Here is a 17,033-nt window from a genome sequence, read left to right on the forward strand (position 1 = left end):
GTTGACATTCCTCCCGTCTTTCTTGCACAAGGCTTTGTGGGGTGACCTGAGGGCGGAGCTGTGTAGTTGTTGAGGGCAAAACGGAGTACAATCTACGGCTCATGAGGATTTGGGCTGGGGGATTTAAGGCCATCAACAGGTGTGTTCCTGTACTCCAGCAAGCTCAAGTAGGGATCCATCCTGTCCTGTTTTGCTTTTGTCAGAATACGTTGTGCAGTTTGGACAGTCTTTTCAGCTAAGCCGTTGCTCTGGGGGTAACGTGGGCTTGATGTAATATGCTGGAATCCCCAGTACGTCTCAACTCTTGTGAGCTGTAACATGGTCCGTTGTCGCTTATGACTTTCTTCGGAATGCCATGTGTGGAGAGTGTGGCTTTCATCTTGTGAATCACAGCTGCTGTGGTGATGTGGTGAGGAGTGATGAGAGGCGCGAGTGGTAACATCTAGGAGGAGCTTCTGTCTGTGTTCACACAGCAGAACCAAGCACAAATGGAGCTGGAGTCTTTAAAGAGCAGCCCCACCGCTGGCTGATGGTCAGAGCATCTGCCTGAAGTGAAGGCATTTCAGGATTGAGATGTGAATGTACTGAAGAGCGATGAGTGTTGAAAAGCTGGAAGAAGTGCTTTAATCAGCTGATGAATGAAGAAAGTGGAGGACAGCTAGGAAGAGCAGAGGATTAGTAAGGAGGAGGTGAGGGCAGCTATGAAGAGGCTACTCTAGAGGACGATCCTGTGGAGTCGGTTGTTTAGGAGGACAGTGGACTAACCAGGATTTTCACAGGAGGAGAACTGTACTGGTACAGATCTGCAAGCACCAGGGTGATGTACAGAGCTGCAGTAACTACAGAGGGCTGATGAGCCACAGCATGAAGATATTCAGATGTCCAGGTGTTCACTGGGAGTGAGCAGGATGGACATGACTAGAAATGAGTCCATCAGAGGAACAGCTCAGAGTCAGAGAGGCTGGGATGATTTGCACATGTGCAGAGCAGGGAGGGTGGATGTACTGGACACAGGATGATGAAGATGGAGCAGCCAGGCCGGGGGAAAGAGGAAGACCTCAGAGGAGGTTCATGGATGTAGGGGTGTTGGTGTCACACAGGGGGATGCTGGGAGAGGCTGAGACAGAGGCTCCTAAACCGACCAGCTGAACGTCTGAAAAATCACCCGAGATCCTAACTTTGTTCCTCGTTAACTTTTATTATGGCCCTAACCAAAGATCAGTCACGTCTCCACTGATAACTGGTGACCTGCGTGATTACGTTTTTGTCTTGTTCTGGCTGCATTAAAAGTCAGTGTTTCCTGCTCATACACTGTGACGTTTAATATCAGGGGCTCTCTGCAGGTTCGTCTCACAGCTGCTGTGAGCCAGATGATTCAGGGAGTTCAGTCCAACGGGGAGTCCTCTTGCTCCATCTCTCTGCTCTCTGAGCTGCAGAGCACTGGGTGAAAGGTCATCTGAGCATTTACATAACTCAGAGCTATGCTCCTGTTGTTGCTCTTTCAGGGACAGATGAGGGTCAGTAACCTCCTATGACAAACACTTGCTAGCATGGACTGCCTTCATAAATGTACCCGTGTTCACTCAGCTGGTGAAGTCTTACAGCTCATCATTGTGTTAGTCAGGCCAAAGCAGCTTGTTTGGAACATCCAGTTATTCTCTAACCCAGATTCTAGAGACTAAACCCTTCACACTGATGTTCATCACTTAGATTAAACTCACCTTTTCCAGTACATTTCCAACTGTAGGATTGAGTATTACTGCAAATGGAGACGGTCCTCTACCTCAGCCAACACAGGAGCTTTCCTCTGCTCTCACACATAGAGACGTGTTGCTCAGTAAGGACGAGGCATTTAGCCATGTCTTCTTTAGATAAGGAATATTAACACATTTAGGATATGCATGTAAAAAGTGGCACCTTTCTCACTGATGTGTGTGAGCCAGGAGCTACGAGCTGTACGTCGCACTTCTTTAACGACTGAAATCACCAATGTGCAAAGATGCACATCGAACCTGCTGAACACACGAAACAATGAACATTTTCAGGTGAAGCTGAGCTTTGAGAATCTGGCAGCAGATGTATAACGTGCAGTGATGGCTCACACGTGTCTGCTAACATGTGAAAGAAGGCAAACACACACACACATAAGTGAACTGTGTTTATTTCATCCACATCACAGTAACATTGTTTCCAGAGGAGCCCTCTGCTACATCAAAACTCAAACTTTAGAGCTCTTTCTCTGTGCGCTTCTTCGTAACAAGTATAGAAACCAAGCGAATGTAACAGTCGCAGAGCTTGGGTTTGGTTCAGACAGCAGAAATGATCATGGTGTGAAAATGAAGCACGTGACCTTTAAACGACTGTGCAGAGGGGGCGGGTGCTGATGTGGTACAGCCGGTCGTTCAGGGAGGCGAGCCTTCACAGGAAGCTCATGACGGTTCCCTTTTTCCCCACTTGGTGAGGCTCCAGCGCGTTGAACACAATCACAATCCTGCCAATCAAACACAGCAGTCAGTCTGCACATCCACATGAGAGCAGCACACTCATCGCTGACAGCAGCACTAATGCTTACTGTGTTTAAACCATCATCCCAGACAGAAGACCGGCCCTGGAAGCAATCTTTCTACCAAATCAGTTCTCTACATCATCCTAATGGGAAATGCTCCACATGTGTCCAGATGATCTGCAACAACAGGAGGAAGAAGCACAAACACAGCACATCGAACACCTCTGCACCAGTGTTGTGGAGCACGGTGGTGCAGAGGTGAGGATTTGGGCTTGTTTTCTGATTGTTGCGAGTGCTCTAGCTCTTGACGAAGGCGGTCGCACTTTTCTCCTCTCCCTTAGCTTCCCTGCTTAGCCTCTTGTGTCCTTGTCTAGTCTCGTGTTTTTTTGTATTACTTTTTATTACTTTTCCGTGGAACACTCTCACAGTCTGTTCTCTAAAACCTAAAAGAGAATTATGGGTTGGATCAACTGGTCCCTGAATGCAATTGACACCCCTTTCTCAACGAGAAGTCTGGGCTCGGGTGAGCCTGAGTGCTGAAGATATCTACCTATTCAGAACCATGGTAACAGGGTTCTTGCTGATCGGAGCTGGCTTGGCCCTGACTTATCGAAGAATTAAGAAAGCGGAACCAGCTGTTCAAACCCCCACAAGGCTGCCCGCTGGGATTGGAACGATGGAAGAGGCGTGAGTTTCTCAAAATGGGCTCATTGAACGCAGCATGGATAAAATCTTGGAGAAGCTTACGGCTGCTGTGAATACTCAGAATAAGATCTCTGAGCCCAAATTGGATGACATCTCGAGGAGGCCCACTGTTGTGAGTTCTCAGAATCGGCTCTTTGAGCACAAGAATGACAACATCACAGAACGTAAGTATGGCGAAGCTCGCGGCTCTCCAACGGGAGATTGAGAGACCAGTGTTGGACTGTAGAACTGCTTTGAAATTCATATGAGCTGTTCGCACTAAAGTAAAAACCACCATCACTTCATGCGGATACCCTCTCGGCGCCAGCTGCGGTCTCAAGGCTGGAGCTGAACAACAACACCCTGATAACGACTGTGTTTAGTCTGTTCTTCCCATCCCATGCAAGGCCACCTGGGTTGGCTGGAAGACTGTTTACTGAGCCTGGCAGGGCGAAGGACACTGTCTCAGCTGAACTCTGGACACGCCCACACATACATATACACTGATATGCACACACTCATCCCCCCTCCCTTTCCAAACGCCTTCGATGCTTGTTGCCTCCTGGGAACACGGCGGGTCTGAGCCCGCGCTGGATGGTAGCGCTGGGCAGGATGGCTGCTGTGTTTGCTTCGGATGACTCCTCAAACTGGGATCGGGCCCAGTTTGACTTTATAGCATTCTGCAGAGTAGTAAACGTACACGCTCTTCTTTCCAAAGTATATTTATACAACAGCTGTCTACATTCAGAAAAGGCTCAGCGGCTCATGTCCGTTAGTTTATTCAGTTAGTGAATCATTAACATTCACAGCCTTTACATGTGATCACTGTCAAGCTGTTAAGGAGACAGCCTCAGTAAACAGGTAACTACAGCGAGTGTGCACAGCAGGCTCACCTGTCTTGGCTCAGATCGAGCTCCTTGGTCAGAAACTCAAAGATCTTGGCGCTGTGCTCCTTGTTCTTCTCGGCGGTGTCAGTCACACCGATAGCAGACACTGACAGGATCACACACGGAGAGGTGGAACCTGCCATCAGCATCGGCAGCCCCGGCGTCACCACCACGTTCATCCGCTGGACCAAAGACACAGACACTCGCATTGAAGCCCGACTGAGAAAGAAGGCTGCACGGGCGAGGCTTCATCAAACAAACTAAGTGTGCTTACTTCCACAGAGGGCAGCACAGGTGCACCAGTTACTCCTCTGTGTCCTCGCTGCACACGCAAAACATGACGTAGCCTTAAACACGGTCACGAGCATCAGTGCAGTTAATCCACTGAATAATACAGTGTTCAATAGTTTGGTGTTATCAGACTTTGTGCAAAGGAACAGTTCGTGTTTCTCTAAGCAGAGTCACATTCTTTCATGTACATCTCTGAGGGGTAAAATATTAGTGTTTAAAAGTTGTGGAGGTGGACACAGTAACTCTGACCTCTGACCTCCTACAGTGGCTATGACCCTGACCGAAGGTGAAGCGACGCCCTGTACGAACATTCTGCTCTCCATACTTCTGCGTTGTTTGTTGGCAAGTCTTTCTTATCTGAGAAGGTTTAAATTTTTATCATTAGCTTTTCCTTCTTTTTGAGTTGAGACAAAGCTGTGTGAAATTAGCCACGTTCCTCGCTGCTAGCACAGTAACCTGATCTGCTGGATGAAATCTATATTTTCATAGGTATTTGAAAGCTACTTGTGGCACATTGAACTGCATGCTGACAAGCCCTGACCTAACACAGTATCCCAGTTTAACTGCTCTCCTGTAAACTGGTGAGACATCGTCCTCTGTCCGGGCTCCAGATGTGAGCGGTCTCTGCCAGCATGTCATTAGGTTTGGTAAAAAACAAGAGTTCAAGCAAATGCACATACATGTTAATATTATGTGCTCCATGGAAACGAGTTTTAGCAGCGTGCTCTTCTTCACTCGGTCAGTCACAGTTCTGGTACAAATGCAGACAAAAACACTGACAGCAGATCTCCAGAACATCACCGCGACATCCAGGTTTGTCCAAAGTCTTTGTGTTTCTCTGATGAGCATCAGTATTAAATGTGGATTCTTATTAGCAGCTTCACTGCTTGTTGGCTTTAAAGCTTTTATAGCTCTCCAAGCCTGAGTGGTGCTACACGGAGTGCGTTTGTAGCTGCTGGCTACAGCTGGAATTGGGCATTTACTTTATTCTTTACATCAGAGCAGGTGTGGGGAACGCCAGGCCTCGAGCGCCGGTGTCCTGCAGGTTTTAGACGCGTCCTTGATCTGCATGGCTAAATGACCTCCTCAGCATGTCTTGAGGTTCTCCAGAGGCCGGTGTTGTGCCAAATAGTGATTGTCTGCCAAAAATTGATTTCCGGTATTTGCCAAAAACTGATTGGTGGTATTTAAACTGCTATAAATAACTTGTTGGGCTATAATATGTGAAACATATGTCAAATGGATCCCTCATGGATAACATAAAGCCATCTTGGGCCACAAACAACATTTGTGTAACAAGGTAGAAGCCGCAATCAGTTTTTGGCAGTGACTTTTATATGACCTTTATTTATGCAATTCTCATTAACATTAAAAGTCTCTTGTAAGAGTAAGTTGGCCAAGAGGACAGCAGAAATGGCAGCAAACATTACAATAGTTCTGTAAACATATTTTAAGTGGGGCTAAAGGACCGAATTTGTTATAAAGTAACTACAGTAACACAGAGTTATACAGATACTTGAAAAACTGATATTTTTTAAATTCAATTTATAATCCTTTTGTAAACCCTGTTCACCGAAGTCTATTACCAACACATGTAAAGATTTTACTCATAAAAAATACACAGACACATTGGAAATCCGTTTTTGGCACAACACCGGGTAACAAACTCACCGTGCGATTCAGGTGAGATCTAAAACCTGCAGGTCCCCACGCGTGATCCAGAGGCTGCAGCTGCAAGAATAGAAACTACACCCTCGTTTCAGACACGTGACTATAATCCAGCGCTATCAGCCTGTGCTGTGTCCTGCTGATGGAGCTGTGATACTGAATCAACTTTGTTGACAAAGCGGCTCTTCGACGCGTGTAAAAACACTTTTGACGCTCTTTCACTGCGCGTGACTTTCACCCATTCACGCGTCATATCCAACTCTTCCCGATCGGTGCTTGTGATTGGTCACCTGTCGTACGTGGATCAGGGCTGAGAGGGTGATGAGAGAGCTGATCAGCGGACACGTATCCTCGGTGTGCGGCGCTCGCTCGCGGGCCTGTCAGCCTGGAGGTCGGGCTGGGTTCGTGTGTGTGCCGTACTCACGTCCTCGGGTTTCCCCAGAGCCGCCGCGGTGCTGGAGCACAGCCTCTTCAGAAAGGCCTCCGAGAACTGGCCGGCGGGCAGGTTGCTCTGTAGCTCGATGAAAGGCATGTTGCTGGAGCTCGCACGGACGTGGCCGTGGGAGGCTGAGACGGATGTGTCGTAAGAGCTGGCGAACCCGGAAGTAAACATGTAAAACCTTAACTCTTTACCTGGGCTGGGAAACTACAACTGTGATTGATGACGTCAGGTGTCATCAATCACAGCCCCCCCCAGTCACATGACTGGCCCCCTCCCCACCACCAGCACTCACATGACTGCCCGCATGTTGGATCGTCGGCTTGCTGGTTGGGGTCCAGAAAGTGATGTGAGCACTTTGGGCAGAGCCGCTCTCACGTCTACAAACCTGGACAAATGTGTTTAAACATAAACGAGACCGTCCACGGCTGCAGTGTGTGTGCTCCCACGCTTCAAGTCAAAACGAAACAAGCGCGAGCACTCACGGAGACCAGGTAACTTCAGCGTGGACTGTTAAACACCAGGTTCTTATGAAGCCCTACGGAGCCTCGCACGGGACTGTCCAGAGCACTGTTAGTGAACTTAACCAAGACTGACAGGGAAGACTTTGTCCCGGACGGCTGGTTTAATGTGCTCATAGTTCAGGCCAAGCGTCTTCCATCGCGGTGGTTGTTTCCGAGGTCTCAGTGCTGACCTGGAGGCACGTGGACTTAAAACACTCTTGCAGGATCTCACACAGCTTCAGTTCCTTTCTCTAGTGGACCTTGCAGGGCTCCGTAGGAGCTCGTTTCCTGTTTGTGCTGCAAAGAGAAAAGTGGACTGAATCACAAAAATCGCTTTCAGGGATGTTCCAGATCAGACCTTCACACAGTCATTAGGGAGCGTTTGCATTTTAAATATATTAACCCCAACCGGTCGCAGCAGATGCCCCGCCCCTCCCTGAGCCTGGTGCTGCTGGAGGTTTCTTCCTGTTAAAAGAGAGTTTTTCCTTCCCGCTGTCACCAAAGTGCTGCTCGTAGGGGGTCACATGATTTTGGGGGTTTTCTTTACCTTACGATATAAAGCGCCTTGAGACAACTGTTGTTGTGACTTGGAGCTATATAAATTAAACGGAGGACTAGCGCTATCAGAAAGATTTCATAAATCCTTATTTGCTATCATTTTTGCTCCAGCAGTTGAATGATGATGGAATTTGGTAACAAAGAGTTTGCAGTGGCTGGGAGGAACAGACTCCTGCATGAGAATAAGAGGGCTTCAGGGGGGATGACATGACCTACATGTATCCTGGGACGACCACATCGACAGGAGGGACGAGCAACACAGAAGCTGCAACAAGAAGGTGATGAGGTGTTTGCTTTTCAGTCACTGCGGGGAGATCGGCTCACACCAACAAACTGAATGAAGGCTGCCTCTGTGCTGCAAACTGGAAGCTGTGGTGGGGAGCAGGGCCCTGAACAAACTGGTATCCATCATAGATGATCTGCACCAACCTCTGAACAGGCAGTGCAGCAAAGAGACTCAGCTCTGCTGCCACACAGGACATCATTCAGACACACAGCACGTGTGTCGGGCAGAGCTGCAACGATAACGATCTGTTAGATTCAGTGTTTCTGGAGTTACAGTCAGTCTTATTTTGAAAGCAGTGTTGTGTGGCTCATGCTGGGAGCTAACACACACGACCTCTGTGCAACCTTACTGGCTGCTTCTTTCAAACAAACATCTATACAGGGACGCTCAGCTGTTGTTTGCAGATCTCACAAAGGCTCGATTCATTTTGTGGGTTTTTTGCAAATTTAACGGGACTATTAAAAAACACCTGGTGAAATTTAAAATGCAGCTTTCATGTGAAAACATTTCTGTAATGTTCAGATCTGTGTGCTGTTTACATTAGTGCAGTGTGTGGCACACACACTTGTGAGTATCCAGCTGCTAGCAGACTTACAGCACCAATCCAGCAAACAAACCTTTAAGGTTCACAGTGTTTACCCATCATCATCATCATCATCATCAGTTTCCCACACTGAAAATAATCAAAGCAGGAAGTGAACATTTGTTTCGCTGCAGCATCCCAAAGTAGGACAGACCAACACGTGACGTCAACAGCAGCTATTTATTAAAGAGTTCATCACTGTTGTACAGTCAACACACACACACACACACACACACACACACTCTCTGAAGGACAGCGCTCCCGTTAGTGTCACGTGATCTTCACCATGATTGTGGGGGTCCGTTCATCACACCAGCGATGTCACACCTGCACAATCACAAACAAACACGAGTGAGCGCCCTGCAGACATCAGTCGTCTCCTGACACCATCAGCGCACTTTGTTTTAAAGGGAACTGCTCCTAATGAGGGAACCAAAATAACCAGGATCGATTAGAGGTCCTGAATGTTTGTTTTCCACTGACTGCCCACCCCCACTGATCACGTGACTCAGGGCAATCACATGAAGCCGGTGGGCTGTTGTTGCAGGTTTTCGTGGCGTGCTCCGAGTAGAGCTGCAGTATGAGGCTCCACGCCTCCTTTACCAGACTTACCATGGGAGAACTTGCACTGTTTGAGCGCCTCGTTGAAGCCCTCACAGAGAGTGAGGTCTGTATGGTTGGTGGCACAATCCAGAAACTGTTTGACTTCAAAGTGACAGGGGCCCGGCTGGGCTGGAGCAGACCGGGGGGGCTCCTGAATGAGAGCATAAAGAAACGTCACACTCGTGGCATTTCAAACCACAGCAGCTGCAACATTAGAGCTGAGGCATGCTGGGCGTTGTCTGGGCGGCATTTCCAACCACCTCTTACCTGGTATGTAGCTTTGGCTGGTTCTGGACTGCTGCTGCTGCCCCCACCGAATGCTCCCGTGAGGGCGCTGCCAACCACGTGGCCCACAGCTGAGCCAACAGCTACTCCTGCAGCTGTGGTAGCCATCTGGGCCATGAGTCCTGGACCCTGGGACTGAGCAGGAGCTGGGGCCAGCGAGGCCGGAGGTGCATGAACAGGAGCTGGAGCGTGGGATGGAGCTGGGCTACAGACAGGAGAAAAACAGTCATGCAACACTGCTGTTAGCAGGACAAGAGCTTCCAGCTGCTGAACGCTCTCTGTGCTGCTGTTAGTTTCTGAGGGTAGGCTTCACATCAGAGTTGGTTAGCATGCTTTGTGGATTTGTGATATGTCATCCGTCGCAATTCAAATTCCCAGATGTGCTCCGGCTCCTCCCGTCCTATCCAGGATGCATTGATGGCGGTTGCCTGCGTGGACTCAGTGCAGCCAAACATCCCAGAATGCATTCAGTCCGGAAGTCACACGTCACTTCGCTCATTCCTAAATGTTAGTGTTTGGTTTCTTTGCTCCTGACTAAAGTTCAGCTTCATAACTGGATCATTTATTTCATTTGGAGAGGTGTCAGTACCTGTTGAACTGAATATTACATCAGATATGACGACAGGTGAAAACTGTGCTGTTCTTATTTCAACAGCTGAATTCAGGCTAGCATTAAACACATTTTAGTTCAGATGATCAAATTATGTTTTTAATATTTGTGTAATTGTCCAAGCTCAGAGCTGCTAGCTGAAGCTGCTTCACTCACCTTTTGTGACGCAGAAAAATGTCAGCAGTGTTTCAGGCGCACGTCACCGTGAAAGTCACGTGTACGGCGGGATCAGCGCTGCGTTTGCACTAATGCAGCAGCAGCGCTGAGATATTAACACACAGGTACTGTGACAGTCTCACCTGGCTGGAGCCGAGGGACGGCTGCGGCTTCCTCTGGCCATTGGAGATGATTTAGCGGACAACGCAAAGCCTGGACACGCCGACCTGCTCGCCTCTACACCGGCTCGACTGACCTTGTGCAACTCGCCTGTAATCCCCCCCAAAGAGCAACTGGAGGCAAACATCGCGAGATTTAGGCGTTACTTTAAACTCCCGTAGTGTCTCCTGGCGGGGAGGGTGGGGGGGCTGCACTTCTTGGGTTTTTAAAGTTTCATTGGAGGTTGGTAAACAGCAAAACGGCGCATTAGCGCCATCAGCTGGTATGGGGATGATCCAGCATGTTCAAAACCAGCAACACTAAATCTCAGCTGCTGACAAGCGTCCATGGCTGCAGAGCTCCGTTTGCAGCAGCTCACTGAGATCTGGCCACTGATCACAGATTACAGTAACGCGTTACTGCCCATCTCTGGATCTGGCTGCCTCTTTGTCTTCTTGTGGTTTTGGGTCACTTCAGTGACGCCTGTCCTTCGCACAGTGGTCACAGGGCCCTGAATGAAAACTGTGCGTCTCATTTCTCTGTGTTTGCTGGATTTTCTGAAACCATTGTCCTTTCCTTTCTTGCTCTGATGTCTGAGCTGCAAACTGACCCGTGGTCTTGTATCGTCGTCCGGCTGCAGAGCTCAAAGAGCCCATTGCTGATCCTTTTCCCTAATCTGACATGAAACTGCTACAATAAATGCTGTGTGTGAGGCAGTACAGATGTGGACAGAACTGTAACACTGGTCCATGTCTGTGTGACTGTGTGCCGGTGTAGAAAAGAAGCAGTAATGGAAGATACACCCCACGGCAGTGCTGCTGTCTGGGCGACTGTCCACCCACAGCTCTGTGCTTCTCCTCGTTTTCACAGGTTTCTGTAGTTTGATGTCATAACCAAGGATTTCATCTTTTCATTCTGTCCCTTTACAGCTGTTCACTGTTACACACAAATCATGAAAGCAGCCCACCGACAACCCGTCACGTGCTACAGCTCGTGTCACTGCCCCCTGATATCAGCATCACCCGTGGATGCGTAGTTTCCACTCCACGGTGCTTCTCGTGCTGTTGTGAACTCTGGTCCGTGACTGCAGCGTGGGCTGGCTGTGTGCTCTCGTGCAGCAGCGCGGGGAGTCCTCTCAGCTCTGGCTGTGGTGAGCGCTCACAGGCAGTACCGCCCCTGGTCGCAGGGGGCGCTGTGTGCTGATCGCCGGGGTTCCTTCTGGAAAAGCTCCGTCGACGTTAAAGCTTCCGAAGAGCGTCCGTCCTGTGAGCCGAGGTGCAGGTGGTGGTCCCGGGTTATGCATGTCAGATAGCAGCAGTAACAACGCACAGGCTCCGCCTTCTGTGAGAGGGCCGAAGGTCTGAAGATGTCTGCCGCCGTGGACTTCCACTCTCAGATCGCCTCCATCATGGAGGTGCTGGCTAACGCGGCCGTGGCGGAAATCTGTAAAGTTGTGGACGATGGATACGCGGTGGTTCACCTGGAGATGTCCCGGAGCCAGAAGGAGAACGAGTTCCTGAGGAGGAAAATCAAGCTGCTGGAGCTGCAGATCGCCCGGTACCGAGCGGACAGGGTGAGGGGGGCAGAGGGCTCCATCAGCAGCCGCTTTCCCGGGGTTCGCCTCTTCAGCCGGCAGAGCAGGGACTCGCAGGCGGGTATGTAGCACCGGCACCGGGTGGTGAAGCATTACCGTCATAGGACAGGCTGGCAGACACGATCAGGACGCGGTGGGAGGGCAGTGTGCCGTGACTCAGCGTGACACAGTCCACTGGGCACTCGGTGATTTTCGTGTTTGGCCGCGGGCCTGTCCTGTGTTTGGAGCGTCCTCCTCTGTAGCTTGGTGGACTCGAGTGTCAACGCCACGGGCTTATTATATCCAGGCGTACTCACACCCGAGGGATATGTTTGCAGTTCCACTGTTTCTGTGGGTTGATTATCGTGTAGTCCATAGTAAACACACCGCTGACCTCTGACCTCGGTGCCTGAGTCAGCGATTTCACTCCTGTCTCTGATTCGTTGGCTGCCACTGGAGGAGAACGTACTGGCGGCTGCGCAGTAACAAAGCAGGGCAGGGCCCAACAAACCCACGACCCTGGCTTCCCTCATCCACGGTGTGGACAACATGTGACCAGTCACACTGGTTATTGTACTAGCAGCTGATTGGTTGGTCCAGTTAAAGCACTCAGTAGAGTGGGGCGGAGCTACTGTAGCCTCAGTGCTGGTTGATGGTTTGACTGTCAGTGATAAACACAACACACAGGTTACAACTACGTGCTGTAAAATAGTTTGCAGCCAACAGAAAACAAAGTTTCCTTTAAGAATTGATATCAGACGTTAGAGCAGGGTCCCCAATCCCAGGTTTTACATCTCACCCGGGGTCAACACACCTGAATCACATGATTGGCTCATTACCAGGCCTCTGGAGAAAGTCAAGACATGTTGAGCAGGTCATTTATACATTTAAATCAGCTGTGATGGATCAAGGACACATCTAAAAACCTGCAGGACACCGGCCCTCAGGGACTGGGATTGGGGACCCCTGCGTTAGACTGTCGGCACACACGTCTCAGGGATCTCCCAGGAGTGGCTGTTTTCTGGAGATCTGATTGGTCAGTAGGTGGTGATTTGTACCTGTTCACCTGTGATGAAGTCTGTTTGTCCAAACACTCAAATCCAGCTTAGCTGTTACGATGATCTACTGTGTCAGCCGTCGGTGTAAGGAGGGCTGACTCGGAGCGGCGAGCCTCTGACTCTGTGGACATGCAGCTTTTTAATACATAACGTGCACATGTGTTTGGCACGACATTAAACACCTGATTGTTTATATGAGTCTTTATTTTGAATGATCAGACTCACGAGCCTCTAATCATTCTTCTGGTATCCCATCAGGCCCCTCTCTGCAGGGCAGGACCAGGTTTCTGAACCGAGGGCCAGGAGCTCATCAGTCTGTGCAGAAGATCCAGCTCGTCAGTCTGGACCAGGATCCTGATCAGGAGGTTGTGACCACCACCAAAGCCGAGGTAAATCCTCACCCACACACGTCCGTTTACACACCAGTCCAAACTGTTCACACTTACAGACTGTCACACAAAGTTTTTATAGTTTTAAGTTGTTTTTAAATGGTCATGGCTGGATCTGTGACTGCGAGTGACCACAGTGGCCCCGGCAGACCTCCCTTTGTTACTCTACCCCCGTTTAAAACATACGATCCATGAAGGTGTAACACGGACAGGCTCAGAGCAGATGCCTGATGTAACCCACACACCTCACCACCGTCTCCTCGTACGTGTCCTGCACCACCTCACACACTGCTCTGACACTGCTGACCTCCATGCAGCACCACAGTTCCTCTCTCAGCAGCCTGTCATCTGCTTTCTCTCATCCTCAAAGACACAGTGAAGCTGACCTTCTCTGTTCTTCTCCATCATCACCCTCAAAGCAAACATCTTCTGCTCACTGATCTCTGTAACCTTGCTTCAACAGCTCTGTCCCACGTCTGCCTGCTGTGGCTCATCGTCCCTCTGTAGTTACTGCAGCTCTGAACATCAGCCTCGTTCTGGCAGATCTGTACCAGTACAGTTCTTCTCCATGCTTCAACAGCCTCTCACAGACACCTTCATACCTGCAAAGGTCATCTGGACCAAGTGTATTTCCACTCTTCATCCTCTTGTAGCTGACCTCACTTCCTGCTTATTATTCCTCTACACTTCCTGATTCACTAACTTCCCCCCACCCTCCTCCTTCCATCGCTCTCTGTTTTTCCAGTCGTGGGAGGAGCTATGAGGACTCCCTGGGCTTGCAGGGAACACAATAGAACAGATGTAGACATTTCTATAATAGAGTGTGAGTGTCTGTGACCACAGTCACATGTGCTTTAGTTCTTTCATGGTGTGTGTGCTTTAATGCGCTCTCTAACAGAGTGTACTCACACTTCTGTCCCACTGCCTGTGAACACTTTCCCCTCACGATGTGATGTTTCTTAGCATGTCTGACGTCGTAACGTCCACAGACAACAGTGACAAACATTATTGGCTTTGTCTTTCTTCCGGTGCGTTTTCATTCAGAGGTGGTAGCAAGAACACCTACAGCAACAGGAGCTAATGTGTCTGCATTTAGCAAAAGCCTGTAAATGCTCACTTGTCTCTGTTTTCCAAGCCAAATTTCTGCACTGGCAAAATATGTGAGGGTTTGTGTTTGCAGCTACCCTCAGTTGCTGTCCACAGCTTTGCTGTTAGCGTCCTCCGTGATACGATAGCCCTCCAGCTAGCTGCTGCTGTCATGTGGTGCGTCCCTCATTTAAAGTGAAAAGTGTTCTTGTCGTTGTTGAACGTGAATAAGAAATCTAATGTTGGGTCCATAAATATCTGGAGGATGACGGCACAGTAGAGAAGCAGCACAACGTCTCAGGGAGGAAACGCAGTATTTGTTGATGCCTGTGGGCTTCAGACTGTCGTCATTCACTGCAAACTAATACAAACAGTCCTAATATTTAAAATGTGCACAGTCTAGTTACCTGTCTGCCTGTGAAAATGGGCCTTTAAAACCAGAAACCAAAACATCACGGTGGGTACGTGGAAGTATCAGCTGGATTCATGCAGACAGGCTGCAGCTTTGCTCTGCATGGAAACAGTTTTTTATATATGTAACACGTTACTATGTAACTATTTATTTGGACGTGTGTTGTAATGATTACATTTGAAATAGTTTGATGATGTGAAGAACAGTGTTGTTCTCAAAGTGGGTGTGTCCTCTCAGTCAGCAGAGCCTGAGGGGGAGGGCGAGCTGCTGATCGTCAAGGTGGAGGGAGCAGTGGACGCTGGGTCTGTTGACCACAAGCTGCCGAGACGAGATGCTGCCTCCACCACTGCTACGTCACTCGGCGTCAGCGACGGCCAGACATCCAGACACCTGAGAGGAAAAGAGGTCAGTGGATCCAGCGTCGTCGGCTTTGTTGACGGTGGGACGGCTGAGATTGAGGGCGGCGACACTTTTCACAGTTCCCAGCCGCAGCAGACCGGAGCAGGGGACCGTCGGCCTTCGAGTAAAGGTGCTGACACCGGGCTGGGTACAGCTTCCTGTGAGGACAACAGCAAAGATAACCAGGCGGCGTTGGAGCCCTCCAAGTGCCCGCTGCCAGAAGTGATCGTCATTGATAGGGGAGGGGCATCGGACAAGGAGACCGCAGGGGAGGGGGGTGACTCGTCAGATGCAGTCCAGACAACCAGAGGACGAGACGGACACAAGGACGCGACTCGGTCCTCGGGTCTGTGCTCAGCCGGAGATGGGTCTGTGCTTCCTCACAATGACCCTCCAGGAACCTCCAGCATCAACTCCTCCAGTGACACGCACCTCCTGACTTTACACCACCCTGCGGTCCAACACAAAGCCCTCCCTCTGTCCTTCTACCAGGCCGTCACAATGGAGCGTCCGTACGGCTGCACCATCTGCACCAAACGCTTCTTCATGGAGTCGGACCTGCAGAAGCACATGGCCAGGCACACCAGGGAGAAACCCTACACCTGCCTGCTGTGTGGCAAAAGCTTCGTATGCCAGAGCCAGCTGGATATCCACCGCAACGTGCACACCGGGGAGAGACCTTTCAGCTGCTCCGTCTGCAACCGGCGCTTCTCCCACCCCAGCAACCTCAAGAGGCATCAGAAGATCCAGCACTGAACCCAAAGACGAACTCTCCACAGCCCGCTGCACCACAGCTTCTCCTCCAGAGGCAGGCTTATACACTACTTCCTCAGCCTTAACTTCATGAAACAGGACTGGATGGTGGGAATGTTAAACCAGAATATTATCACATGAGCTGCTGTCACGTCACCCACACAGTCCTCTGCAGCACACAAAGGACACACACTGTTGTTGATGAGGGACAGGATGCAGTATGTGAGTGTGTAAGGATGAGTATGGAACAGCAGTGCACACAGACACACACACACACACACACACACGGAGACAGACACACAGACAGACAGACAGACAGACACACACACACAGACAGACGGAGACAGACAGACACACACACACAGACAGACGGAGACAGACAGACACACACACACAGACAGACACACACAGACAGACACACACACACAGACAGACACACACAGACAGACGGAGACAGACAGGGAGACAGACACACACAGACAGACGGAGACAGACACACACAGACACAGACACACACAGACAGACAGACACACACACACAGACACACACAGACAGACAGAGACAGACACACACAGACACACACAGACACACACAGACAGACAGACACACACAGACAGACGCAGACAGACACACACACACAGACAGACGCAGACAGACAGACACACACACACACACACAGACACACACAGACAGACAGACAGACACACACAGACAGACGGAGACAGACAGGGAGACAGACACACACACACACAGACAGACGGAGACAGACACACACACACACAGACAGACGGAGACAGACACACACACACACAGACAGACACACACACACACACAGACAGACGGAGACAGACACACACACACAGACAGACGGAGACAGACACAGACAGACGGAGACAGACACACACACACACAGACAGACGGAGACAGACACACACACACACACAGACAGACACACACACACACACACAGACAGACAGACACACACACACACACAGACAGACACACACACACACACAGACAGACACACAGACACACACACACACACACACGTTACCTGTCTGTTCCTCTTCCTGTCTGTCTGTCCTTTAGGGTTGTGCTTCAGCTGTGCTCGTTCACTCTGCTGACCCTGTTTCAGTTTCTTGGGT

At 49.9% G+C, this 17,033-nt stretch overlaps 3 protein-coding genes across 4 annotated transcripts in view; 1 reads left to right on the top strand and 2 right to left on the bottom strand.

The window, feature by feature from the left end:
• Nucleotides 1-2,145: 2,145 nt before the first annotated feature.
• Nucleotides 2,146-6,702, bottom strand: ddt (D-dopachrome tautomerase). Its single transcript, XM_005753275.2, has 3 exons — nt 6,461-6,702; nt 4,084-4,259; nt 2,146-2,491 (listed from the first exon to the last, which is right to left on the bottom strand). Exons 1-3 carry the CDS (start codon nt 6,647-6,649, stop codon nt 2,419-2,421), a joined length of 438 nt encoding a protein of 145 aa, XP_005753332.1. The 5' UTR covers nt 6,650-6,702; the 3' UTR covers nt 2,146-2,418.
• A 1,864-nt stretch (nt 6,703-8,566) lies between these two features.
• On the bottom strand, nt 8,567-10,381 carry chchd10 (coiled-coil-helix-coiled-coil-helix domain containing 10). Its single transcript, XM_005753276.1, has 4 exons — nt 10,203-10,381; nt 9,276-9,498; nt 9,018-9,159; nt 8,567-8,732 (listed from the first exon to the last, which is right to left on the bottom strand). Exons 1-4 carry the CDS (start codon nt 10,364-10,366, stop codon nt 8,713-8,715), a joined length of 549 nt encoding a protein of 182 aa, XP_005753333.1. The 5' UTR covers nt 10,367-10,381; the 3' UTR covers nt 8,567-8,712.
• A 59-nt stretch (nt 10,382-10,440) lies between these two features.
• LOC102210619 (B lymphocyte-induced maturation protein 1 homolog) overlaps nt 10,441-17,033 on the top strand; it is an 11,813-nt gene continuing 5,220 nt past the window's right edge. The window contains exons 1-3 of one of the 2 annotated variants that reach the window (XM_005753279.1): nt 10,441-11,873; nt 13,108-13,238; nt 14,974-15,141. In XM_005753279.1, the coding sequence (XP_005753336.1) occupies nt 11,585-11,873; nt 13,108-13,238; nt 14,974-15,141 (588 nt within the window). In that variant the 5' untranslated portion in view covers nt 10,441-11,584. Of the gene's footprint in view, nt 11,874-13,107; nt 13,239-14,973; nt 16,186-17,033 lie in introns of those variants that run through there. The other variant, XM_013915985.1, reaches the window with a different exon arrangement.

This window comes from Pundamilia nyererei, unplaced genomic scaffold (assembly GCF_000239375.1).
Source record: "Pundamilia nyererei isolate P.nyererei 1_Seehausen unplaced genomic scaffold, PunNye1.0 scaffold00417, whole genome shotgun sequence".
Taxonomy (NCBI): Eukaryota; Metazoa; Chordata; class Actinopteri; order Cichliformes; family Cichlidae; genus Pundamilia; species Pundamilia nyererei.

Excerpts from the sequence above, each read along its gene's own strand:
- chchd10 (XM_005753276.1), bottom strand. The coding sequence starts at position 10,366 with ATGTTTGCCTCCAGTTGCTCTTTGGGGGGGATTACAGGCGAGTTGCAC. Across the intron at positions 9,499-10,202 it reads CGTCCCTCGGCTCCAGCCAG|CCCAGCTCCATCCCACGCTC; the intron begins GTGAGACTGTCA and ends TCCTGTCTGTAG. Across the intron at positions 8,733-9,017 it reads ACAGTGCAAGTTCTCCCATG|GTGTGACATCGCTGGTGTGA; the intron begins GTAAGTCTGGTA and ends GTGATTGTGCAG.
- ddt (XM_005753275.2), bottom strand. The coding sequence starts at position 6,649 with ATGTTTACTTCCGGGTTCGCCAGCTCTTACGACACATCCGTCTCAGCC. Across the intron at positions 4,260-6,460 it reads CTCTGGGGAAACCCGAGGAC|CGGATGAACGTGGTGGTGAC; the intron begins GTGAGTACGGCA and ends TCTTTGGTCCAG. Across the intron at positions 2,492-4,083 it reads CTCGATCTGAGCCAAGACAG|GATTGTGATTGTGTTCAACG; the intron begins GTGAGCCTGCTG and ends TTTGATTGGCAG.